Genomic DNA, 25124 nt, shown 5'->3' with positions numbered 1-25124 from the left:
GAAAGCCTCACAACTCTACCATCCACATCCCCATTACCCAGTTACAAAACCAGCTTTGCCATACATCAGCCAGTGTTTCAGTTTAAACAGCCTTTTCCCCCCGATGGAGAATTTAGGAGAGTTGATGTAATTTAACCTTACATTTGAGAAGCCAGTTACCGCAAATGTGTATACTCAGTTGACAAGATCAAACATCACTGAGAGCTAGAAGTTCAGTCTGCATCAAATCAAGCAGCACTCATAGATTGAGACTGCCCAGAAGAGTAGAAAGGAATTGGAGAAAATTAAACATCAGACTGATCCCTAAATTAGCTCTTGATTCCGATTTAATAGGCGTCGGTGAAACTGAGCGTAACACCACTTTACAACAGAGACTGCTGTTATTATAGGTTCTCATACCTGAATTCAGACTCCTTTTGAGCAAGACTGTATTTTCAAGCCAGAACATACAAGCTGATGCAGATCTACAAGCTGATAATACTTGTGACATCATTCAAGGCTTATCGTACGACTGAGTTAGAAGGACTGGAACTTGAAGATGGGGATTTTCAGAAGCATTCAGCATTGGTCCAACTGCTCCTGCTCAAGCTAAGGATCAAACTCCTGTTGACTCAAGTGGGAGCAGAGTTAGGCTCAGACTGAGTGCTTCTGAAAAAATCCCACCTGTAGTGTTCCCCTTGCAGTGCTGGCATTTTCCAGCCTGCCATTCAGGTGAATACTGGTCCAGAGGTAAATGCTGGTTTGCAGCATCATTATGAGATGCTCATTGTGAGAGCAGAGACAGACTTACTTGTGTTGAACCATGCTGCGTATGAATAGGCTCACTGCCGAGTTATACACGTGGGGCATCCAGTGCTCTAGGGGGTGGGTTTGTATCCTCATTGCAATCACCTGGATGTTCAGAAGGTCTGCCAGACGCACAAAAGATTTTTTGTCTGCAGTGGACAGGAAAGATGCCCATTAGCCTACAAGCATAATAAATGGCAGCATTCCATATTTGCAGAAATACAGTCCTTATGTGAAAAAGCAGTACTTCACTCTGTCCACATGCAGAGAACACACAGGACTTGACCACATGGGCAAAAAGGGAGCTTCCTTCAGCCATGCTAGCTCCATACTAGCTAGGAGCCCTCTTAACCTGTGCAAGGAGCTGTGGCATGAAGTTGTAAAGAGACTTGTTGGAAGGAAAAGAGAAAGAAAAAAAAAAATCCACATCTGTAGGACTCATTTCACTCCTTACTTGCCAAATTTTAAACCTCATCTCAAGAAGGCCAATCTTTAGGCAAACATGTAGTGGTCAAATCACACATCCACAGTTAAGTAATCACCATTCATTAACATAAGTGGTTGCAAATAACACTTTTCTATTTAACAGGTGATAACTGAGGAATTTGCAGAAAAATAAATTCTGGCTTTTTAGTAGTTCTCATTGGAGGTTTGTTCCTAGATAGAGCCTGAAAATCTGAAAGCACGTTTAGAGTGCATAGGAATTTCCAAACTGCATCAGATGAGAGCTCCATCTTTCCCAGAATCCTGTCTCTAGAAGTGAGGAGAACAAGATGCTCAAGAGGAAGGTGCAAGAAACCCCACAGCAGGAAAACTTCTCCAATCAGGTTATTTTCTTAACCCGCTGCACTGAGAGGCTGGCTCAGCCTGGCAGCAGGAGAATTTATATCTCTGAGCTTAAAAGCCATGGCAAAAATCACAGATTTCCTCATCTGTATGGCAAGAGAAGTTTTTTTTTTTTTAAATGCCAAATATCTTTGGAGATTCTCCTACACGTTTATCATGTAGTTTAATTTGAGGTCATGAAGGCTCTAAGACACTCTGTGCATGGAAACAAAGTGGCCTAAGTGTTAGAATTAAGTAGAAAGAATGTGTGAAAAGAAACTGAATGCTACAAGCTTAGATAAGTGAGGTAGCAGGATATGCCTGGTTGACAGTGTCACCAAATCACACAAAGCCAAGTGACCAGATGGGTAGATTTACAGCATTCACTTCAAGTTGGTTACATATGGCACATTGAAAAATACAGATCTCACTGCTTAAACAAAAAGGTCCTCCCCTACTTCAGTAACCCCTTCCCAACAAGTGTTTGTTTACTGCTACTCACCTACATAACCTTTTTGTTCCTCATCGGATACTCTCAACAGGAGCTCTCGATGGGAAGTGCTGATATCTGGGGCCACTAGTTTGACGAGTTGCTTCCACTGGGCTTCTTTAACAACAAACTCTGTGCCCTCCTTGACCTTTAGGATGTTGAAGGCTTCTACCATCTTGTGACGCTTCATGTAAGCAAGTTTGCGGATCTCATTCTGGAGGAGACAATGGATTTCAGATACCTGGAGGACGGGTTTCTCTCTCTCTCTCTCTCTCCCCCACCTCCCACTTATTTTTAAACTTAAATGTAGTTTTGGGATATTCATGAACACCAGATTTGTTCTTGCATTTCTATACCAGACTGCCAAGAAGGACTCTATAGGAAATGAGCCAAGAGCAAAAAAGTTCCCAGCTGACAACGCTACATTCAGCCAGAGAAGCAGAGAGTGACTGATAGAGAGTAGCAGCAGTGTTAGTCTGTATCTGCAAAAAGAATAGGAGTACTTGTGGCACCTTAGAGACTAACAAATTTATTAGAGCATAAGCTTATGCTCCAAGGTGCCACAAGCACTCCTATTCTTTTCAATAGTCCAGAGTGACTCATCTGGACAGTTGTGAAGCAGATGCAGCAGGCTACCAGGAAAGTCCTGCCCTCTCCTCCACTGCAGAGATGTCACTAGCCCCTATTTCCTGCTCAGTCTATCAAAAGCTTCCCAAACATATCCAGGTAGGATCCATTGCAGCAGTTTGCTCCCATGGGACACCCCTTAGCAGATTAAAAATCTAGATGGCTTATATTACGCCTTGGAAGATAGTGTGCAATTGGGGCAGGGAGAAAAGGGTGTTGGTATGTAACGAACAGCAGGGAGAGGTGAGTCACAAGGGCTTTATCATGGACTGGAAGGCCCTCAAGTTGGAGTAAAAGAGAAGAGGGAATTGATTTAGACATCACATCAACACTAACAAGGGAGGACTTGGAAAGCGGCAGCTACCCGTCCGGTTTCTGTGGTATCCAGATGGGAGATGATCCTGCCAACAGCTAGCTCCAGGAATTTGGGCAGAAGAGCCAGCCAACTTTGTGCCCTACCTCCACTAGGCAGTCTGCCCAGCAGACAGCATGCAGGGATGGTTTTTGTGGCCTCCTGTTAGTGCATATGGCAGGAGACCTTGCCTATAAGAGAGGAAGGTTAGTCTATTTATGAAAGTTCACTGGAACTTTTAGCATTAGCCCTATAATTGCAAGCACTAGACATGCTTACAGTGTCCTCAGTTACCCCAAAATTTGGTGGGTGCTACTGGAAGAGGGAAGATGTACGCCGCTCTTATTGAATATAGTGCCCCCTGCTCTGTCCTCCTGTCAGTGCTTTAAGGGTACGTTACAGAGCAGGGGTCGGCACCCTTTTAGAAGTGGTGAGCCGAGTCTTCATTTATTCACTTTAATTTAAGGTTTTGCATGCCAATAATACATTTTAACGTTTTTTAGAAGGTCTCTCTATAAGTCTATGTATTATATAACTAAACTATTGTCCTATGTAAAGTAAACAAGGTTTTCAAAATGTTTAAGAAGCTTCATTTAAAATTAAATTAAAATGCTGATCTTACACAGCCGGCCCACTCAGCCCGCTGCCAGCCTGGGGTTCTGTTCACCTAGGCCGGCAGCGGGCTGAGCGGGGCCTGCAGCTGGGACCCTGGCTGGCAAGGGGCCGGCAGCCAGAAGCCCAGACCAGCAGTGGGCTGAGTGGGGCGGGCGGCCGGGACCCCAGACTAGCAGTGGGCTGAGCAGCTCAGCCTGCTGCCACTCAACCCCCTGCCGGTCCGCCGGCTTCTGCCGGGCAAGGTCCCCGCCCCCTCAGCCTGCTGCCAGTCTAGGATCCTGGCCCTGCCCGCATAGAGTGGGTACCTACCTTCTCCCTGGTTCTAGCCCAGTCTCTTCCTCTGTCTGCACTGAGCTGAGGGGGGGAGTGCACTGAGCACAGGGCTGGGGGTGAGGGAGCAGGCTGAGGGTTGGGGTGTAGGGTCTGGCCAGGAGCTAGAATGCGGGAGGGGGCTTAGGGTTGGGGCAGGAGGTTTGGGTGTGGAGTGCTTACCTGGGCAGCTCCCATTTGGTGTGAGGGGTCCAGGAGCTCCTGGTTGGTGCTCACAGTGGGGAGTAAGAATGTGGGGGGGGGTGCAAGAGTCAGGGCATGGGGGGGCTGGAGTGTGTGTGAGGAGTGCAGAGATCAGGGCAGAGGGCTGGGGGTGTGGGCTGGGGTCGTGGGGGTGCTTCCAGCCTCCTGCCCAGAGCGGTTTCACGGCAGGGGGCTGGAGGGGATATGCCCTGATTCCACCCCCCTTCCCCAAGGCCCCATCCCCACCTCTTCTCTGCCTCCTCCCCGGAGCAGCCAGAGCGCTGCGGCTCCGCTTCTCCCACTCCCTCGCAAGGGCCATCAGCTGATCGGTGGCAGGGAGGGAGAGGAGGAGGGGCAGGAACCCAGCAGGCTGGGGGAAGAGGCAGGGGAGGGGGAACTTGCCTGCCCTGCAACAGGCAGGACCAAGCTTCTTCACCCTGCCCCCACGTGTGTGTGTGTGTGTGTGTGTGGGGGGGGGGGGCGGAGAAGAGAGGGCCGGGGCAGGCAGGATTTTTAACGGCACGCTACAGCCTGCCGGGGTCCCGGCCTGGGTTTGGCAGCGGGTGCTGAGCAGGGCCAGCGGCTGGGACCCGGCAGGGAGCAGCTTGCCATTAAAAATCAGCTCGCGTGCTGTGCTTGGCATACGTGCCATAGGTTGCCGACCTGTTACAGAGCAACCACACAGTATGTAGAGTTGCTACTGGATAGCAGCTGTCTTCCCTGTAGAGACATTCCAGAAGGGAGGTTTGCCTAATGTTTAGCAGGAACAGTGCACAGATCACTGCACCCTGTCTACTGATGAGCGCACACATGGGACATTTACTGTGAAAAGTCAACACAAGTGGTGGTCATGGCACTATCTGTGTAAAATCATTCTGCATTGGGCAGTTTATTTTTATTGCAGTAGCAGCCAGGAGCCCCAGGCATGGGCCAGAACCCCGTGGTACTAGGTGCTGGGCAGACAGGCACAGAACAGGGAGACAGTCCCTGCCTAGAGAGCTTCCCTCTTCTCCCCACCTGGTCTTTGACGGTAAGCTCTTCAGGGCAGGGCCCATGTTTCCATAGGTTTATACCAAGCCTAATCCCATAGGGTCTCTCAGTGATAGCATAACTGTGAAGTGACATATGGAAACCTCATTAAATGGCTCTAAAGGATGGTTCAGAATCAGCAGCCGATTAATCGTACTGTCCCCTGGAAAGGAGGAGTGGCTGGCTGCAGGGCATTGCCTTGAGGATCCTTTCCCCGCAGATGCTCTGTGGGTCTCTCCCCTCTTTCCACCCCCTGCACTGAACAACGTTGCGGTACAACCCCAGTACCAGGCAGTAACAGGAGATTTGCCGTAATGCCAGCACCTTACAGCTGTACCATAAGAAGCGCTCTAAATTGGATAACCAAAACCCCACTTAATGTTTTCTAGCACCAAAAACAAACACACACACACCGTCCCAATGATTTAGTGGCCTAGCGTTGGGAGTCGGACTCTGCACTGGATTCACAAACACTTGAGATTCAGAGGACCGGAAGAGGAAACAGATGTTAAAGCAGAACACTCCATGCAGTGATAGGTATAGTCGTGTTATTGCTCTGCCCAGTTCAGGAGATACTCTTCCACACACACACTTTACCTTTAAATGTTTCCTGTAATTGTTGTACACAACAGCCAGGAAGACAGACATGAAGAGGTAGGTGTTGATTACTACATAGGTTATGAAGAACAGGGAATACCACCAACTGAAGTCAAAGGCCGGCATCCTAGACGGGGAGAGAGTGGCTTTAGTCATTCTGCAGTGAAAGCAGGGATTCATATAGAGCAATAAAACCTCTGGGACAGCTTCCAAAATGCTGTCTCAGGATACATCGCACCTTCTAGGCATGAGACTGAATGCAGTGTTGGAGCAGGTCAGTTTGAAATTCAACAAGTCAATCACTCCATAAGAAATCACAGACAGCATGTTCTTTGAGCGAGAATTCTTCCCATGGGTGCTCATTTGCAACTGCTAATGAGGTGGATAGGGGTGGGTGGGAAGGGGAGTGTAGAATTTGGCCCTTCTAGGGAAAGCAGAGGACACCCCATGCTGCAATCCTCTCCAGCTCTCTTGGTCCCAAGGCTATTGTACAAGGGATGCAGGTGCTGGTGTGGGGGAGGGAAGAGATATACTCTCACTGGTAAATGCAACGCTGAATTAAAGGCTAAAAAGCCACAAAACCCTCATCAGGGTTTGGGTGCTGCCTGGAGGTGGGGATAGTCCCCACTGCAGTGCAGGGTGAGGAGCAAGTCAAGCCACTCAGCATCAGGGCAAGGCTAAATGCTCCCACCTCCCCACATGCAAAGTCCACCCAAGCCAGTCGGATCACACGGTACACGGAGGCTTTTAGAAGTACTGTGCTGTTTGAGACTTCCTGATTTCCTAGATTTTATCATCTGTGATTTAAAGACCCAGAAAACAGAGAGATCCTTTTATGTCAAATATGGTGACAGATTCAGCGTGTCTCTCCTTCTACTGCAGCGAGCTCTGAATTGGGCCCTGGACTGCTGCTCCAGTTCTATGCACTATGCAGCGCTTCTCTGTCGCCCAGAGATACTGTCGTGCACCTCGATCGCCTGGTATTTGCAGAGCAGGGTACGTACATGACGTCAGGGCTGTTGGCCGTCGTCACCAGCACATAGAGATCAAATACGATTTCTAGGTAGTTTGTAAAATATGGAGATCCTTCCACTGTCCGGAGATTCCTGAAAAGGAAGAGGCACCATGAAATTACACGCAGATACCAAATCACTGACACACAGCTACTGCAGGGCATCAGTAGAGCAGTTGACACTGCAGTCAGATCCCCTATGGCCTTATTTTTTGGAGTCCCCAGTACCCACAGATGATAAAACAGTCATGTTTGCTCAGCAGTTCTGGAACCCCAGCCATACTTCCTCATCTGCAGGATTTGGAGCTGGCAGAGTCCCTCGGATCCAAAGCTTGAAACCCACATGGGGAACTCCAGGGCGGAAAATGCTCTCACCTGTCACCAAACAGCTTCAGAGCCATGAGGGAGAACATGAGGACGCTGAACATGAAGAGCAGGAAGACATACGTGATCTCTGGCAGTGTGTTTCGTATACTGCGGAACACCCTCCGGATCTGCCAAGACACAACAGGGAGCGTTTAGAAACCAAACTGCGCCAGCTTTCCCCATGGCTTTCACACCGGAGTTTGTAGCTCCCCCATGATCAGGCAAAGCAGGACACAGGAGTTCTTTCCATTGAGAGAAATGGATCTAGCCACCAATCAACAGCAAACTCCACTCCGCAACTTTACACCACCTGTTCCTCTAGGGCCCAAGCTGGGTCAGGTCAAGCCAGGTTGGCTGTCTGGTACTTGGTTTTTGGAAGATGCCATCTTGGTCCCCAAAATGTCAAAGCTAAGTCTCTAGCCCTTACGTTTGCAAAGAAAACCTTCCGGCGTCCAAAGATGAGCCAAGTGAAAGCTGGTGCAACAATATCTGCCTGAGTCTGCAGGCAGCCTGAGATGATAGCTTTGAGAGGCCCCCAATGCCTTGTTTCAATGGGGTAATGCCCCAGATGTTCCGCGACAATGATTTAATTAACAATATTGTTAGCTATTTTATGGTGTATTGAAGTGCGTAAGGAAGGAGGGGGAAATCATCCTAGGAAGATCTGCACAGTCTGCTGTAAGGGTATGTTCCACCAGGAAAATGCCTCATCACGGAAAATTGGCCGGGGGGGATGGGGACACAACACATTTCAACTAACAGTGTTAGACACGACTTCACACTTGGTATATAGACAAGCACTGCTATGGGAGGAGTCTTCTCTGGGTTCCATGGGCTTGTTGGCCAACTGAGCATGCACAATCCGAATGGCATCTCACGTAGGTAGAGCCTGGGAAAATACCAGGGCCTTCCTCCCCCATCCCCGAGAGGCAGAAGAGGAGTCCCTACCTATGTACAGCAGAGACACACTGTTGCAAAGGGGAAGCAAGCAAAGGTTCTCATCTTACACCAGCCCGAAGGTGTTCCCATGCACAATTCAGTCTTTGAAGAAGAACAAACAGTGCCAGACTCTGCCGGTCACCAGAAGGTCTTGGACTGCATCAACTTTAAACCCATGACCATCATTCTCATGCATGTCACTGCTCCGTACAACTGCTTAGAAAAGCTTTTTTACCCAGAAGCCTGTGTCATGGCACAGACGTGTCTAAGGCTAGGTCTACACTACAAGTCTTAGAGCAGCACAGCTGCCCCGCTGTAAGGTCTCCCGTGTAGCTGCTCCATGCCAGCGGGAGAGAGCTCTCCCATCAACATAATTAAACTACCCCCAGTGAGGGGCAGTAGCCGTGTTGGCGGGAGAGCGTCTCCTGCCAACATAGCGCGGTCCACACCAGTACTTTTGTCAGTGAAACTTACATTCCCCTCCCCCCACTTCCCTGACCGACAAACGTGCTAGTGTAGACAAAGCCTAAGCCTGCTCTAAGACCCTAAATACACCAAGCTGGTAAAGCAAGTCATCCTCTCATCCAACAGTTCCCTGGCAGGCAGAGGAAGAGTTGTTCAACATTAGGCAGTCACGTTCGAACCATGCGTAGGCCACTTCATAAGCCACAGCTGAACTGAGCTGTATTCTAAGTCAGAGGAGGAGGGATGAAAGATTACACAAAAAAAAAAACATGGAGATTTCCCTTTGGGGAGAGAGGAATGGAGATGGGACCACACATGACAGATGGTAAGTCATAAGAATGGCCTTGCTGGGTCAGACCAATGGTGCACGTGGCATAGCCTGACTTCTGACAGTGGCCAATGCCATATGCTTCAGATGGAATGAAGAGAACAGGCCAATCATCAGGTGATACATCCTGTCACCCAGTCCCAGCTTCTGGCAGTCAGAGGTTTAGGGACACCCAAAGTGTAGGGTTGTGTCCCTGATCATCTAGGCTAATAGTCATTGATGGACCTAGTTCTTTTTTTAAGCCCATTATACTTTTGGCCTTCACAATATCTCCTGGCAGGGAGTTCCACAAGTTGACTGTGTGCTGATTGAAGAAGTACCTCCTTGTGTTTCTTTCAAACCTGCTAAATCTATTTTATTGGGTGGCCCCTGGTTCATGTGTTATGTGAAGAGGTAAATATCACTTCCCTACTCACTTTCTCCACACACCCCATGATTTTATGGACCTCTAGGACATCCCTCCCGCAGTCGTCTCTTTTCCAAGCTGAGCAGTCCCAGTCTATTTAACCTCTCCTCATACGGAAGCTGTTCCATCCCCCTCATCAGTTTTGTTGCTCTTCTCTGCAACTTTTCTAATTCTAATCTTTTTTTTTTTTAATATGGGGCAACCAGAACTGCAGGAAGTATTCAAAATATGGGTGTACCATGAACTTATATAGTGGCATGATGATATTTGTCTCTTGTTCTCCATCCCTTTTCTAATGGCTCCCAACACTTAGCTTTTTTTGACGGCTGCTGCAGCCCATTAACAGAGGCTTTCAGAGACCTGTCCACAATGACTCCAAGATCTTTCTTTGTGGTAGCAGCTAATTTAGACCCCATCATTTTGTATGTACAGTTGGAAATTCAATGCTATGTGCACATTGGAAGAAATACTCCCATCTTCTATTTTGCTGGTTAGAGAGTGCTCAGATACCACGGTGATGGGCACAGTTCAAGACCAGGCCAAGTTTTAAAAGGCTACCTCCCCCGGCCCTGCTAGTCACATGTGGCTCACCACTGGGGCTACAGTGCTGCCCATCAAGTCTCTGAAGCCCCTTCTTTCACGTTAGTCACTGCCACACTGACAGCCCTCCACAGACAGCATGGCTTCCGTGCTGCCCTCCAGTAGCAATCCACCTGCACTGCCTGAAGAGGAAGAGTTGTGCCATCTTCTGGCCACACCTGGTTTCCACCAGCCCCATCAATGGCAGCCTAATGGCTAAATCAGTCATGTCCCAACCCCTTCACCTAGCACAGCAGAATGATAATTGCCCCTACACCAAATACACACTCATCCCTTTGCACCTTGGAGCCCCGTCAGAGTTCAAATGCTTTTAACAAATCTTAGCTAACCCTCCAAATCCCTACAAGGTAGGTAGCATCCATATTCTCACAGCCACAGACAATTTGAGATCACATGGTAACTCAGAGGCAGAACTGGGATTAGAACCTGTAACTCCAGGCTGCCGGTCCCATGCTCTCATCTTTTGAATCTGCTTTCTCCCCACAGCAAAGGCGGTGCCTTGATTTTCAAGCAACAGCCAAGATAGCGTTGGAGGCAATGATTCAGTCTGTTCATGACACAGGAGTGAATGAGCCAAGTCTGGGCAGCATATGCGGTTTAGGTGACAGCGTAATTAGCACAGCTGTGCTCTCGCTCGCCTAAAAGGGTTCTAGAAACAAGTAATTTTTGACAAGTGAGCAGAGCAGGCAACAGAAGCAGGATTAGGGAAGAATAATTAGGACACAAACTTAAATTAAGAATCCAAACAAAGTGAATTGACCCCAAAGAACTTGGGACCATGCAAGGATTCAGGTTCCAGCCGGAAGCTTTTCAGTCCTGTTCCCAGAGCCGGCAGTGATTAGGTAGGTCACCGCATAGGTAGAAGGCACTCTCGCTCTTCATGAGCGGGGAAGGATTTTCCCCTACTGCTAATAGAGGAGGAGATGGAGCCTTGTTTTTGAAGCTACTTGCAATTCCCCATTTTTTCCACCATTCCCAAGGCATGGAACCACTGCCAGCAGGAGTCACTTTCTTCTCACCTGGCTGAGAATGAGCGATCTTCACTCAGCGTAGGAGAGAAACCCTGCCGATATGCACCCTATGCTCCCTCTCTCACAGCCCAGAACACAAGAGTTCCCTGTCACACTCCCTCTGCTCTGCCACAGCCAGGCACCAAAAGCTCAACTGTCAGGGATAATGAAGCTCTAGAAGCATTTTGGATTCACGCCAAAGGGAAAGAGGGGTGTGTTTGCACACACCCAACACTGCTCACGCTGACCAACCACAAGGGTATCTTTGAAGAAGAGGGCCTTGGCAGACACGGTAAGAAAACAGAGCCGTAAGTGCTACCTTCCGGCCACTCTGCCCAATGCTCTTACTCCAAGATAACCCAACCCATTCATGTGATGACCAAGTGTTGCTTACCTGACGACTTTCTGCAAAGTTTATTAAGAAAATGGGTCTCAGGAACCTTGACCATCTAATGCTGTTTACGTTCGAGATTTTAAGTGCCCCATAGATAATCAGGTCAATTAAGGTCACCTGTGGAAGAAAGAGCAGCAACAAATCACAGGAAAGGGTTTGGTCTACTACTCATTATAACACATGGACCTATTCTTGGACCATTAAAAGACGACAGTTTCACGGGGTAGCGTTCTCTCCCGCAGGAGATGGAAGTTTCAGTAGATTAGACCATGTTATGACATTAAGACGGACAACGCATAAATAAATTTTAAAAGTTGCACTTGCCACATGTACTTTCAACAGAATTTCAGAAACTATGCCTCTGTTGCAAGTCATGCTCTGAAACCGATCTATTAAGAGAAGAGGGGGACACATTGGAGCTGTACAAATGGGAAGAACATACAACAGGCTGTTTGTAGACCTGGCTATCAACCAGCCCCATCATCATTTCACACAATCCTTGTCACAATGACAGTGGAAGTAGGAAAAAAGCCTACAGGTGATCTAGCTTCACACACCTAATTCCTTCACATCACAGTGACCACAGTCGCAACTCACCAGTATCGCTATCATGATGCAGATATTCTTTGTATCCTTCCAAAACACATTGCGAGGGGTGACTTTGGCAAAATGCACCAGTCGCCCGAAGAACACCAAAAGGCACAATACCTCGACCAGGGAAGTGGCCTACAAAGGGAGGACAAACAAAGTGGGGTTGTTTTGGCTTAAAGACTGTATTTCTAGGCTACCGCCATATCTTCTCCCTAGCTATGCATCCGATGAAGTGAGCTGTAGCTCACGAAAGCTTATGCTCAAATAAATTGGTTAGTCTCTAAGGTGCCACAAGTACTCCTTTTCTTTCTCCCTAGCTATGTTACTCTCTATCTGCCACCAGACAGGTTCAGAGAGTGAGCCTGAGGGAAGGTGGAGTCACAGGAAACACAGAAAGGAGGACATGTCAGATTGGTTTTCACTGGGAATTTGCTGATGATTGAGCTATTTTTTGAACTGTCTCTCACCATAAAATTTAAAAAGAAATAAAGTCACCTGTCTGATGTTGGCTGCTATTATTTTGTGCGTCTCACGTAACACTAGGAATTTAAAGAGGGTGACATCTTAGGGAGTTAGTAGATTTTCATGTATGCTGAATTTGGCTACGGATGTCTGTCAAGGTAAACCATACTGCACTGGTATCAAAGTCTATTCTGGAAATAGTACCCCTAGCTCTTCTAGAGACCTTTTCATCCCCAGATCTCAAAGCACTTTACAGAGGAGGCCAGTATCATTACCCCCAGTTTACAGAGAGGCAAAGTGACTTTCCTCAAGTCCCCTGACAATGGCCAAACTGGGACAGAATCCAGGTCTCTGAAGTCCCAGTCTAATTGCTCTATCCCTTAGGCAACACTGCCCTCTGATGTACACACAAGAACCCCCGAGCAGAAGTCAACACTAAACAATCATCTCAATGGTGCGCTAAGCAGCTCGAGACATAATCCCTGCCACAAGCCAACCTTGGACGTGACGAGACCGCAGGAAGGGTGTTGGGCCAGTTTTAATAGAAGACTAGTTACTCAAAAAGGCCTAGGCACACAGTGTGAGGGAAGACAGACATTTGTTTAAAATAAGGAATAAAATAGTTAAGTGTCTTCACCGGCCACTCTCTTGAAGAGTTTGCAGGAGGTGAGGTTAGTGGAAGATGTGCTGTGCAGAGGGGCAGCATGGAAGAAAGCCGAGAATACGGAAAGTGAGCCAACAATGTTTTGAACCTGGTGGTGGAGCAGAGGGGCACTCCATGGTACTGCTGATGGATGCCCAGCACTCATCACCACTAACAGGGCTTGCACACATCGATGGGAGAGCCATTCCTTGTTTGCACAGGATTATATTTGCTATGCTCCCACAGAGTTCTGTAGATCAGATTAATTCAGCAGTATCAGGGATCACCGATATTACTACAAAAAAAAATCCAGCAGCCTCCTCTACTGAATGCAAGCAGAGAAATATTCCTTTATACAGCAAGCTGGAGTATAGAAGACTTGAACTTTCTCCATCCATCAATAAGACAAAGCTGTTGTTCCCTTTTACCCAAATGCTTACCAAGAAAGGGAGTGGGTACACAGCAGGATCTTCAAAGACAGCAAGGAAAAGGTCTACAAAGATGAAGAAGTAGGTGGCTGCTTGCATAGTCCAATGGTTATAGAGATAGTAAAGTCTGTGGAGGCAAACCATAGATATTACAAATTAGGGCACTAGTACATGTGTATTGATACAACTATTCTTTCATGGTAGAAAGACACTGCTGTTCCATGCTGATTCTCTGACGATTTCTCCAGCAAAAGGAGGGGAAAAAAAAAAAATCAAGACTTTACATTATTAAGGTGAGAAAGAGAGGGCAAGAACACACTCTCTGGGAAGAGTTTGTCTTTCTACATTGCAAATAGACTTGGCAGAATTCATTTTTTTTTCTAATTTTGACAATTAATATAACTTATTAAAGATATCTCCCCCCCACCCACCAATTTTTAACTATTTTTGCAGTTGCTGGAAGTTAAGGCAGGGATAAGGGTTCATGCAGCACAGACAGGGGGGCTGCAGGGGGCTCCCAGCACAGCCAAGGGCCCAAAACACCTGAGTGCAAGGGATGCTGCAGTCCTGGCCTGGCGGAGCAGAGATGCCTTCCCATGGCAAGGACCACAAGAAGGAGAATGAGCTCCCAGCTCCATCCCAAGGCAGAAGCATTACAGCAGCAGGGTGGCCTCCCACACAGCCTTGGGCTCAACATCCTCCTCATGGCACTGGCTGGCATTGTCTGCTCCGCCAGGCCAGGCCCCCAGACTTCCCCATGCCTTGCGCCTGCAGGGAACCCTATACAGCCCCGCTGTCACAAGAGTGAGAGTGTGGGTCCATGACAGCCAGGCTGCAGAGGGCTCCCTGCACTGTTGTTGGGCTGGTATCACTGGATCCCTCCAGGAACAAGATGCGGGGAAGGCTACATGCCTGCCAACAGTTACCGATCCATATTTTACTATCAAGTAAACAACCTTTCTACTCCAACTTGAGATTTCCCGGTTTATGTATCCAAGGATCATATTAGTCCTTTTCTCCACAGAGTCACACAGAGCTCATGTTTGGCTGATTATCCAACATGACACCAAAATCTTTGTCAGAGTCACTGCTTCCAGAATGGAGGCCCCCATTCTTTATTTCTAGATGTAGACATTTACATTTAGCTGTATTAAAATGCATAGTGCTTGCTTACAGCCAGTTTACCAAGCAATCCAGACCGTTCTGAATCAATGACCTGTTGTCTTCGTTATTTGACACTTCCTAAATTTTGGAGTCATCTGCAACCTTTATCAGTGATTATTTTAGTTTTTCCTTCCAGGTCATTAGTAAAAACATTAAATATGGTAGGGCCAAGAACAGGTCCCTGCTGGGCTGCAATGGAACCACAGCCACTTGATGGGGATTGTCTATTTACAATCACATTTTGAGATCTATCAGTTTTATATTGCTTTAGTTTTGTAATCTAATGTCAAGTGGTACCATGACAAACACCTTACAGACTTCTATTACAAACACTATTACCTGTATCTATTGATCTCATAAAAATATGTTTTATAGGCTCTATTTTCCATAAACCCATGTTGATTTGTGTGCATATGTTACTGGCCTGGACTAATGTGAGCAGTTATGATCCCTTGTACCTAAACTACTATTAATTTTTAGTTGTGTGATCAATTGCTCTTTATCCGTTAGGGGAATTCTACATTAGACCTTGTCCTATGTTGGCTGCAACACTTTTTGAGTTAGGAAATTGCCATCTACTATGTTTAGAAATTGCAAGGATGTTTTAGTGAGGGCAGCACGAACCTCCAGGACGTCACTCAAACTGAAGTGCCCCAGGATCATGCAGGTCCTTCCTGCCCCTGCCCCTCCCCCCCCCCCCCCCCGCACCTCCGACACACACACTTTCTAGACAGATGTGTAAGGAGTTGGTCACCCTGTTCCCTAGTGTGATTTAGTGGTTCTGTAGCAGACACCAATGAGTACACCATCATGTGCTTTGTCTGTTCAGACATTAATGCTTATGGAACAAAGATAATTTTCTTCCGAGTTACCAGTCACCCAGAAACAGATAACGCCATTTTTGATGTAGACTGCCACTTCCCCATCCTGTTTGCCCACTTGATCCTTCCTCAATATGTTATAACCATTGATTTTAACATTCCAATCATGCAAATCATCCCACCAGGTTTCAGTAATACCAACTAGATTGAATTTATGCATATAAATGAGTAATTCCAATTCATCTTGTTTACCCAGGCTGCTAGCATTGGTGTACAGGCAATTCAAGAATTTCTTTTTTTCCTGTCCTTTGGTTCCTTGATTAATTTTGTTCTCAACGTCTCAAGGATAGAGTCCCCCCATCACTTAAGTATGGCCTACATTCTTTGTTGCTAGATTAAGCATGTGCATAAACATTTGTGCAAGATGAGCTTTAGTGAATACATTAACTTGATTTAAATCAAAATTTCCTTTGTATCGAGTGTCCCCCTCACTCCAATTAAGTGAAAATATTTCCCAGCTAAATATTTTAATTCTTCACACAGAATATTGTTGTACTGGATGTTGGAGTGTTTCCTTACCTGACTGCTTGCGGTGAGGTTTCAAACGGAATGTTTCTGTTATATTGAGCATCATACACATAAGCTGCTGCCAGGAGAAGGTCCTGTTGATGATCGGGGTGGGGAGAACGTGACACAGTTTAATTTAGTCAGAATTTGAAACTTACATTTTAAAGAGGCAATTCCAAAGAGTGCTTCCTTGGAAGCATCTTTTTATCTTGAGATATTCCATTTAGGTGAATATAAATGGTGCTCTGAATAATGGTGCTACAAAGAGACTTCATGACATGTAGATTCTGAAATATATTCTAATTTATAAAAGCACAAGCAAACATACAGCCTTCTCCTCACCCTATTCATATTGGAAGAGAAACCCAAAGTTGTGAGATTATTTACTATACATTTAAAATAGCTAGAAATATACAATGCAAGGAGAGGTTTAGGTGAGGTCACCTGGTGGTTAGTAACTGCCTACTAACTTTAGAAATACTTTGCTGGGTAAGTGCTGTGTGCAGAGAGCACTTATGCTAATTTCCTCATTGCAGAGAAAATGATGTTTGTTTTTTCCCCTCTCTTGTAGCCAACAGCTAAGTATTCCTAGCAGTACTCTTGATGGGGAAGCGGAGTTCTCAAAGGGATGAGCTACCTAGGATTCCTGCCATCCTAGAATAGATTTCAAACACCTGAATTCTGTTTCCTGGAAACGTGTAAATTATCACCCTACCATCTCACTGCGTTTGTACCATATACACACTATTTACAATACAGTACCCCCTTTACTTTCTGTCAATTATGTCATTCCATGAATGACTCAGAACGGGGGGGGGGGGGGGGGCTGATTCGCTTATCATGCTCTTCTCAAAAGAAAGAAGAGTTCAGTGTAAGTATTTAACACACAGATGGAGTTAGCTCCACACTGAGTTTGTTTAGCCAATGCTCAGCAGCATTCTGGGTCACCTTTAAACGAGGAGTCAGGTTGGCAGCTTGCACTTGACAACTGACCCAGGCATTGAGTCACCTGCCTTGTTAATGTGGCATGGAAGAGCAACAACACAGGTTCTCTAGTTCAGAGGGCATGAGAGGAAGTTTTGGCTGCGTCTGCAAGTCTGTATTGTAACAGGACTTAATGGTGAACACTGTGGGTACTGTAGTTTAATGGCTTAACTATTAAAATGCAGTTATTGAGGGTCTTTCTTCTCAAGAAACTGCTTAAAGGAACCTGTTGACATCTAGTGGATCTCACAAAGAACTGCAGCAGTGCCAAAGGAAGCCTCTTTGCTCCCAGACACCTGCTCTTCGTTTCTACGCTCTCTTAATCCACCGGCTCTACAGGTGTTTTGGGTCCCCCCCGAGTGAGTTTGTAACATGGTTGACTACACATAGCTCAGGTCCACACATAGACACATGAGTATGGTGAACACATGGTTTCTAACCAGGTCTCTGGACTGTATTTCAACTCTGCTCATGACCAGGGCTGCAACATAACTCTCAGGCCATGAGTTGGGTCTCAGCCTGTTCCACCGAGTAGACAGGACCCACAAATCAACACCTATGCAGACAGCTTAGCCATTCCTCTGTCTCCCAGCTCATCCCTAGGTAGAAGGCCACTCCAAAAGACACTGGGCCGTGCGGAGAACACCCACACATCTGCTGCCTCTTGCGTGGCAACATGCGATAGTCACACAGAACTTCCCAGCATGTGTGGATACAAACACCGCTGCACAGGGGGGAAGAAACAGGCAGGTTAACACAGTGGTGTCAGAAAAAGCACCCCTGGGTGGACGTGCTGAATTGTGTTGACTGTAGACGCGTCAAAAAAAGCACACCAGCTACACTATGGGTATGTCTACACCACAATCATGGGCGTAACAGCAGCTCATGGAGACAGACCCAAGCTAAACATTACCTAGCTCAGGTTCTGGAGCAGAAAAGCACAAGCTAGCTGCCTGCGTAATTACCAAGGGCCCCAGGTCTCGCACAGTGCACGCTGAGACCCATACTACTGAGACTTCACTGCTATCAGTGCCCAGCTCACGAGATTAAAGCTAGTTTCGGTATAGGTCTACACAAGCTGCAATCACACCCCATGACTGCAGCGCAGACATTCCCTATGAAATAAAACCCGGCTCTCCCGAGTTCAGGAGACAAGTGCAGGTGTTGCTTAGAACATAGCTTGTATATGCAGTTAGAAGACCAAACATTTTGCCATGTAGAAAGGGCCTTTATCTTCTCCATCACCTTCCTGCAATCCCATGGGCAACGGATTTTTAAAATACAATGGTATGGCATCCCCACCCACTGACCGAGTCACTTCCCCTCTCTTTAGAGGGCTAGTAGCAGAGCCAGGGAAATAATCCAGGTCCCTCTCCTGACTGAATCCCATGCTCTATCCACTGGACCACACTGCCTCCTTACACGGAGGTCTCCATCCAGTTTCTTAACAGGGAATACAGCTACAAAAGCAGCTGGAGCTGCTGAGGCCCCTCTCCCTCTGCAAACCAAAGCCGGACACGCCATGGCTAGCCCTGCGACCCCAGATTCCCTAGAGGGAGGTCGAAGGGTAGAGAGAGGGCTTCCCCCTCTTGCCAGGGGCGAGCAGGGAAGCGTGGCCAGCGGACACGCCCTGCAGGTGGCCCCCTCGCCAGGAGGTTAGGGCGGGCACTTTGCAATGAGCAATGCCCGCAGGGGGCAAAGGGCAGACTGCCAGCTTTGTTCTGCAAAGGGGAAAAGGGGGGGTTATAGCCAAAGAGCCCCTCCCTCCTGCCCAGCGTGCACGGGGGGTGCAGACCTGCCCACCAAGGCTCCGGGGAGGGAGCGGGCACAGCACCCACCCTGGCGCCCGGGGACCGGCTTGCAAGGCAGCAGCCAGGGAGGGGTGCGCGGAGCCCAGCCCCGGGGGGACCCTGCACCCCACGGGGGGACCCGGCACCCCCGCCCCGTTACCTCCTGCGCGAGCGGCGGGTCCCGGGCTGCGGCGGACATGGCCGGGACTGCTCCGCTCAGGACTCTGCGAGCTCCAGCCCCGGCGAGCCCCGCCGCGAGCTTTAACCCCGCCCGCACGTGACTCCGGGCAGCGGAAACGGCTCCGAGCCCGGCCGGGACGGACGGACTGGGGCGGAGGGGATGGCAGCCAGGGACAGACGGACAGAAAGGGGGAGCCCGGCCCGGGACAGACAGACAGACAGACTGGGGGGGGGCAGTATTCTGGCCAGGCACAGACAGACAGACTGGGAGGGGGGATGGCAGCCAGGGACAGACGGACAGAAAGGGGGAGCCCGGCCCGGGACAGACAGACAGACAGACTGAGGGGCGGGGGGCAGTATTCTGGCCAGGCACAGACAGACAGACTGGGAGGGGGGATGGCAGACAGGGACAGACGGACAGAAAGGGGGAGCCCGGCCCGGGACAGACAGACAGACAGACTGGGGGGGGGGCAGTATTCTGGCCAGGCACAGACAGACAGACTGGTGGGGGGATGGCAGACAGGGACAGACGGACAGAAAGGGGGAGCCTGGCCCGGGACAGAGAGACAGACAGACTGGGGGAGGGGATTCTGGCCAGGCAGAGACAGACAGACTCGGGGGGGGAGGGTTGCAGACCGGGACAGACGGACAAGGCACAGACGGACTGACAACAAACAGGGAAAGGGAAGTTCAGCCAGGTACAGGGGATAGACAGATGGGGGAGAGCCGAGGGAGGAGCTCAGCCAGGGCCAGACAGACAGACAAGGGCCACCCAGGGACGGCCAGGAGCGGCTGGACAGACAGATAGGGGGGCACTGGCAGCCATGGTCAGACAGGTGATCCCAGTCAGGGTCAGGACAGAGACTAAATGCTTGTTGAGGGGAGGAGAAGTCGATGGACAGGCAGAGATGAGCCAGGGATAGACACGGAGGCTGGGGGAGAGCCAGGCAGACAGGATGAAGGAGGCTTATACTGACATGGGCACAAGAAAGACAACATACCCTTACACAACGATCCACCTAATCACCTTGGACAACAGAGAGGAAACACACACAGAGCAAACTCTCATACCCAGATAAGGACACAGTCACATACAGAACAAGCACCCACACACAACAAAACACACATTATTCTCTCACTCCCCTCACAACACGTACACAGAGTCAAACACTAAGGCAAGGCAACACACACTAATACCAGGAAACATCCTGCCATATGTGTTCAAATAGGCCCATTATCAACTGTGCTGGAGCTGTGACTTTGTGGTGCTGGCTGACCCTTAAGTAGGAGCAGCTTCAGGGTTGTACAACTTCATCGAACGCATACACAAAACTTAAAAGGCATCAGCAATGTTAAGACAGAAATAGGAATTATTATTATTATTTACATCTCCTACATAGTGCTTTTCATCAGTAGATTTCAAAGCACTTTACATTTTACAGATGGGGAAGTTAAGGCACAGGGAGACGCAGTGACTTGCCCAAGATCAGTGACAAAGCTGGGCTTAGGTCTCCTGAGTCACAGTTCAGCACTTTATCCACTAGACCCCACTGTCTAGGAATTAACTTTTTATGAAATGGGGAAAAAAGGAGAAATTATGATCAATTAGGAGTTATGAAATGCAGACAGTGATAGGGAAGCTAAACGTATCACTGAAAAATCTGTGTCCAGTAGAGTTAAGGACAATAAGGAGGAACACTTGAACGTGTATCGGTGTGATGATCTGGGAAGTCTGTCTATCTATAAATTATGAATTCTGCTTGATACTATGAACTTGCTGTATATATCTGTATTTTTGAAAAAAGGCGCCAAATGTGTAGAGCCCTGCAAATCTGCAGCTATTCGCTTTATATTCGCGGACCCTGTTTGTGGATCGCAGATTGGACGTGGATATAAATTTTGTACAGGTGTGATCCTGGCAATTGCAAGCCGGTAAGCCTTCCTTCAGTACTAGGCAACTGATTGAAACTATAGTAGAGGATAGAATTGTCACATACATAGATGGACATGGTAAGTTGGGGAAGAGTCAACATGGCTTTTGTAAATGGAAATCACGCTTCACCTCTTCTATTAGAATTCTTTGAGGATGACAACAAGCATGTGGACAAGGCTGACCCAGTGGATGTAGTGTATTTGGACTTTCAGAAAGCCTCTGACAAGCTCCCATACCAAAGGCTCTTCAGAAGAGTAAGCAGTCCTGGGATAAGATGGAAGGCCCTCTCATGGATCAGTAACTGCTTCAAAGATAGGTAACAAAGGGTAGGAGTAAATGGTCAGTTTTCACAATGGAAAGTGGTGAATAGCAGGGTACCCCAAGGATCTGTACTGGGACCTGTGGTGTTGAACATATTTGTAAATGATCTGGAAAGGGGTAAACAGTGAGGTGGTAAAGCTTGCAGATAATACTAAATAACTCAAGATAGTTAAGTTCAAAGCTGACTGAAAAGAGGTACAAAGGGATCTAACTAAACTGGGTGACTGGGCAATGAAATGAAATGGGAGATGAAATTCAGTGTTGATAATTGCAAAGTAATGCGCATTGGAAAAAACAATTCCAACTATACATACCAAATGATGAGGTCTAAATTAGCTGTTATCAGTCAAGAAAAACATCTTGGAATCATCATGGATAGTTCTTTGAAAACATCTCCTCAATGTGCAGCGGCAATCAGAAAAGCTAACAGTGTGAGGAACCACAAGGAAAGGAAAAGATAAGATAGAAAATATCATAATGCCACTATATAAATGCTACAAGAAATAATCAGAGGTCTGGGAAACTTGTCTTACAGTGACAGACTAAAAGAGCTCAATGTATTTAGTTTATCCAAGAGAAGGTTAAGAGGTGACTTGATCATGATCTATTAGGACCTTAACGGGAGCAGAAATTGTGTATCAGAGTACTCTTGAATCTAGAGGAAAAGATATAATGAGGTTCCGTGGCTGGAAGTTGAAGCGAGACAAATTCAGAGTAGAAACATGGGACAAACATCTAACAGTGAGAGTAATTAAACCATTAGAACTCCCCAAGGGATATGATCGATTCTCAATCCCTTGGAGTCCTTAAATCAACACTGGATATCTTTCTAAAAGACAGGCTATAGCTCAAACAGAAATTATGGGCTTGATGCAGGAATTACTGGCTGAAACTCTGTGGGCTGTGTTATGCAAACAGTCAGACTGAATTATCATACTTTGTGCCTTCTGGCCTTAATCTATAAACCTATGAAACTTCCCACGTGCATGGACTGTGTGATGGTCAGAGGTGCTAATCTGTTGATATGAGGAGAGTGCATCAGGTCACCATTAAGGTTTTGCATTTAGACTGCAAGCTTGATGAAGTTTGGATATGTATTGCTCTTCAGTATCTGTTGGAGACAGAAGTGACAGCCTTATATTGGAGTGTATTATCAATAGCATTATAGGTGATGTAAAGGTGGCAAGGAATACAGGTCAATTTCTCTTAAGTATATCTCACCAAATCAATTCCCTGGCATTGCAGTGGCTTGGGCACTGGTGGCTTGGGCACCTCAGTCCCACCTATTCTCTGCCTGTGGCACACAGTAGTTTAGTCTCTGGAGGGCTGTAATACTTTCGTGAAATCCAGGTTATTGTGCTCACTATACGGGTAACTGGGTGGGGTTTAGTGACCTGTGATGTGCAGGAGGTCAGGCAAGATGACCTGTGGTCCCTTCTGGCTTTAACCTCTGACTCTATGATTAACCTTAAAAGCATGGAAATCAGAAGGTTTGGGTCATTGGAGTGTGACCTGATGCAACCTTAATTGTCACCTAAATTGTTGGTGTTATTTATATTGACTCCATCAAATCCAGAGGAAATGCATGCGTGGATTTGCCGTCTTGGGTTTGTGGTAAATCTGGTTCACATTCAGGCTTAATCAGTTCCTGCTCTCAGCTCTCCCTTCCTCTTCAGAAGGCCCCTCTGCCAGTGTGGTGTCAGCAGAAAGGAAAAGGAAGCTCAGCTTGCAGTTAGAGGTTTCCCTCCCTCCTGTTTCTATGTGATTGTTTGGTATTTCCATAAGCAGTCTATGCTTTTGGTCTGCTGAGAAAGCATTTATCTATGCAGGGACAGAGATAATATAGGGTCAGATATGTAGTAAATGCAAAATAAAATGAAACACTTTTTAGATAACTGAATTGAGTGAATTGCTCATTATGCCTCAATAGGTTTCTCCCTTCCCGCTTTTGACAATATTTAGCTAAGAGATGTGCCCAAGCCGCAAAGTTGGAAAACAAATCTGAACTTCCCCAGAGTTTGGGAGTGTCTGGATTCAGCAGTCTGGAGAGGTCTGGTATTATGGAGAGGTGCCAGACTCTCTATACTCAAGGTTGTAGCCAGCTTCCATTATCAAACCCATTTTTTGATCTCCTATAACTTTGGTTCAGAAGATTTGGCCTGAAAATTGTCACATTTACTCTGAAAAGTTTATAAAGAATACTTCCATAAAGTGAGAAGAAATGTTATCAATCTGAGTTACAGATCACAAAATTATCTTAGTTTGAAATTCTGGCTTGTTTTTGATCCCTCGAGCTCAAAAGCACCTTGCTATTATCCCTGCTACTATCTCTTCAGTTTCTCCTTACAGTTAAATCTCCTTGAAAACTCAGGCACGGGGTATCTGAAGAAAGTGAAGCAACGCTATTAACTATTTTTGTTGTCTCGTTTTAGGCCCAATCCGGCCCCCATGGATGTCAATGTGAGTTTCTGTGACACTGTGAAGGGGTGTGAGAGCATATTGCCCAACTGCAACTCAGAAAAACAGAAAGGTATTGTTAGAGCTATTGGTTGATTCCTGTTCACCATAGTGGAAATTCCAAGTGTCAACCAGCTAGAGGATCAGACCCTTACGTTGAGCAGAGGGTAATTACTTGAGTTGGAATTTGGCCAGGACATCCAAATTATCATTCTTAATCTTGCAAAAAGTGATGCGAGGTTATTTCTAGTGGTTTACTTTTTAAAATTGGTAATAGCGTTCTTATTACGCTACTCTTGCACTCTCTCCTTAGCAATCTCATTTTGTCCTCACTGGCCAGCTTGCTATTCTCTGCTCCTTTTGGAGTTGGCTTGTTTAATAGATTTCAAGGCCAGAAGGGACCCTTGTGATCATTTAGTCTGACATCATCTAGGATAACACTGGCACTAGAACTCCCCCCCAAATAATTCATTTTGAACTAGAGCATATCTTTCAGAGAAACATCCAGCTTGGATTTAAAAATGACCAGTGATGGAGAATCCACCAGGACCCTTGGTAAATTATGCCAATGGATAATTAGCCTTATTGCTATTCCTGGGCAATCTCTTTTGGGATGAGCACCCAGTTCCTGTACACTCTCTCTGTTCCATGTGACAGGAACGGACCATCATTTACATTTTTGGGTAGATGTGGACTTAATGCTTAGCCCTAGGCAGAGAGGCCCAAGGCCTCGTGTTGAAGGCACTGGACTGGGTCTCAGGAAATCAGAACTTTATTCCTGGCTCTGCCATAGACTCCCTGTGTGACCTTGGGCAAGTCACTTTGCTCTCTTTCTGCCTCAGTTTCGCCTTCTGTAAAAGGGGGTTAATAGCAGTGCCCTGCCCTGACAAGAGTAAGTTCATTAATGTGTATGATGTGCTCAGATATTACAGAGATAGGGTGCTGATACTGGTGACATGTGAAAGTAGGTATTGCAGGAGAACCTGACAGTGCAGAAAATATATATATATTACATATATTACATTGCTGCAGCACCCAAAATGTGCTAGATGCTATACAAACACATAGTCCCTGCCACCAAGTTTTAAATTCTAAATAGACAAGGCAAATGCACAGCCTATGAGAAAATGTTAGAAAATGTGCTTTGGGCCATGCCCCAGCTTGTCTGAGCATCCTTGGATCCAACAGCAGCCTTGAATCTAACAAGAATCTTATACTGTGAAACTGTCATATCAAAAATGACAGTTGCATCCCATCAATCATAGGTGTTGATCTAATCCTCTGCAGACATTAAAACAGATTACCTGCTGATGCTACTCCATTACACCCACTGGAGTTACGCCAATGGAGAATCTGGCCCACCACGTTTCTTAGGTGGACCAAGCAACAGCCAGCTAGAAAGCAATTGCCTTCACCTTGCATGTGCTAT

General features: G+C 47.0%; 1 protein-coding gene across 1 annotated transcript in view; it reads right to left on the bottom strand.

Moving 5' to 3' along the window:
• LOC102945057 (two pore calcium channel protein 1) overlaps positions 1-19119 on the bottom strand; it is a 31081-nt gene extending 11962 nt beyond the window's left edge. The window contains exons 1-10 of the mRNA XM_007063177.4: positions 18965-19119; positions 16043-16125; positions 13491-13605; positions 11952-12080; positions 11355-11471; positions 7222-7340; positions 6839-6940; positions 5835-5961; positions 2114-2315; positions 791-935 (exon numbers count right to left, since the gene is read on the bottom strand). Of these exons, the coding sequence (XP_007063239.3) occupies positions 791-935; positions 2114-2315; positions 5835-5961; positions 6839-6940; positions 7222-7340; positions 11355-11471; positions 11952-12080; positions 13491-13605; positions 16043-16125; positions 18965-19003 (1178 nt within the window). The 5' untranslated portion in view covers positions 19004-19119. The remainder of the gene's footprint in view (positions 1-790; positions 936-2113; positions 2316-5834; positions 5962-6838; positions 6941-7221; positions 7341-11354; positions 11472-11951; positions 12081-13490; positions 13606-16042; positions 16126-18964) is intronic.
• Between the last annotated feature and the right edge of the window lie 6005 nt (positions 19120-25124).

The sequence above is a fragment of the Chelonia mydas genome, chromosome 3 (genome assembly GCF_015237465.2).
Source record: "Chelonia mydas isolate rCheMyd1 chromosome 3, rCheMyd1.pri.v2, whole genome shotgun sequence".
Taxonomy (NCBI): Eukaryota; Metazoa; Chordata; order Testudines; family Cheloniidae; genus Chelonia; species Chelonia mydas.
This window is presented reverse-complemented; position numbering and strand designations above follow the sequence as displayed.